The 1,926-nt window shown below is 48.0% G+C and overlaps 1 protein-coding gene across 1 annotated transcript; it reads left to right on the forward strand.

Moving 5' to 3' along the window:
* The first annotated feature begins 244 nt into the window (after positions 1–244).
* LOC128864621 (uncharacterized) lies at positions 245–1,259 on the forward strand. Its single transcript, XM_054104381.1, has 2 exons — positions 245–1,201; positions 1,254–1,259. Exons 1-2 carry the CDS (start codon positions 245–247, stop codon positions 1,257–1,259), a joined length of 963 nt encoding a protein of 320 aa, XP_053960356.1.
* Positions 1,260–1,926: the final 667 nt, after the last annotated feature.

The following is a 1,926-nucleotide window of genomic DNA, read 5'->3' on the forward strand; positions in this document are numbered from 1 at the left end:
TCAAAAATAGCCCAGTCGCTAACGTGAGCTTACGGATACCTGGCGCCCTCCGTAATAACTAGCCTTGCCTGTGTAGTTCGGAGCTATGCACAGGTGAACATCTCTTCTCCGACACTCGTGGGACCAACAAATGAACAATTCAAAAGATAAAAACCAAAAATCAAAAGGAACAAACAAATCAGAAGGGGCAGCAAGCTCCGAGAAGCGAGCAGCGTTCAAAACGAGCTCTCAATCTGCCACCACGATGACTGTAGTCAAACTTAGTCAGAGTGGACCGGCGGCAAGCGCTGACACTGGGACTGAGGTTAAGCCTAGCCCCAGTACATCGGCACCTCCTGCGGTGGTTATCGGAACCAGACCAATTAGTCGACGTCCTGTGGCTATGCGGAGAGCTGGTGAAGAGACTGCCACAGGTAGCACCGAGGCCAGTGCTCCTGCCGGAAAATGGCCGACAGTAAGGATCACTGATCCAACTAAAGCAGGGTACCTGGAGAGGCGTAATGCCGCCAGGATACTCAAAAGGCTGCACGAATCTCCACCAACAACGGAGGAGCTGACGAAGGAGGTAAGGGAGTCGATAGAGTGGGCGAAGAAGGTTCTTCCTAACTTCACCCTCGAAAGGCCAACCACATCGTCAGCTGCCACCAAAAGACAGAGGTCTACTGAAGAGGTTAAACCGTCAGCGAAAAGACCGAAAAATCGAGGCATATCGCCTAATAAAACGTTTGCGGAAGTGGCCCGCAATCGCATCATCATTGGTGTCCTGGATGAGGGTGATCCCGAAGGAAGAATTCCCAGAGCCCAATGGAAATGGGTGCAGGCCGCTCTGACCAACGTAACGCTGGAAGTGCTACTAAGCAATCCAGGTCCGCCCCCATCATGCACTGACGCTGGCTGGTACCAAGGCCAGATTAAAATTATAGCCTGCGACGACGAAAGATCGGTGGAGCTATACAAGACTGCAATAGCGAAGATCGGGGAAGTCTACTCTGGAGCGAAGCTGGTGGTAGTAGACAAAAAAGACATCCCGTCTCGACCGAGGGCACGAGTTTGGGTCCCTACACCCTCTGACCCACAGCAAGTCATGCAGATAATAAGTGCATGCAACCCAGGCCTTCCTACGGGGAGCTGGAAATTTGTCAAGGCCTTTGACAATACCGTAACAGTAGACGGTGTGGTGACGAAACGTGCCACAACGCAAGTAATGCTGTTACTAACAAACGATTCTCTAGAACCTTTGGCGAAAAGCGAAGGTATGATAAACTATGGTTTTGGCGAGGACACCGAAATATAAGCTGTATACAGCAGACTGTGAAGGTAAATCAAGGTCTTGTATTATGGCAAAAACAGAACTAACCACATTTATGATTTATAAATATAGCAATAAAGACACAACTACGATAAGCTGGGAGACAGATGGTAACAAGTACCGGCTATCGTCCTTCTATATGGCACACGGGGATCCAGTCCCATCGCAGCTGTTAAAAGAGCTAATACTGGACAGCGAAGCCTGCGGCAAGATATTACTTATGGGAGGCGACGCAAACGCTCATCACACTACCTGGGGTAGTTCAGATATTAACGAGCGAGGTGAGTCACTCTTTAATTTTATTATGAGTACCAAATTATTGCTCTGCAATCGCGGTAATGAGCCTACCTTTATTGTACGTAATCGTCGGGAAGTTCTTGACATTACGTTAGTCTCAGACTCAATTATAGATAGAATAGTGAATTGGAGGGTACTTAATGCACATTCATTCTCTGATCACAGATATATAGAATGCACGCTCCAAGAAGAGGTCATTCATCCTAAAGCACTAAAATTTAGGAACCATAGGAAAACAAACTGGCTAAGATATTCCCAAGAACTAGCAGAACGTTTGCCCATGGATCCCCCCTTTAACCCCTCTAGCATAGAGGCATTAG

Source organism: Anastrepha ludens, chromosome 5 (genome assembly GCF_028408465.1).
Source record: "Anastrepha ludens isolate Willacy chromosome 5, idAnaLude1.1, whole genome shotgun sequence".
Taxonomy (NCBI): domain Eukaryota; kingdom Metazoa; phylum Arthropoda; class Insecta; order Diptera; family Tephritidae; genus Anastrepha; species Anastrepha ludens.

Coding starts and splice junctions, on each gene's coding strand:
- LOC128864621 (XM_054104381.1), top strand. CDS start 245: ATGACTGTAGTCAAACTTAGTCAGAGTGGACCGGCGGCAAGCGCTGAC.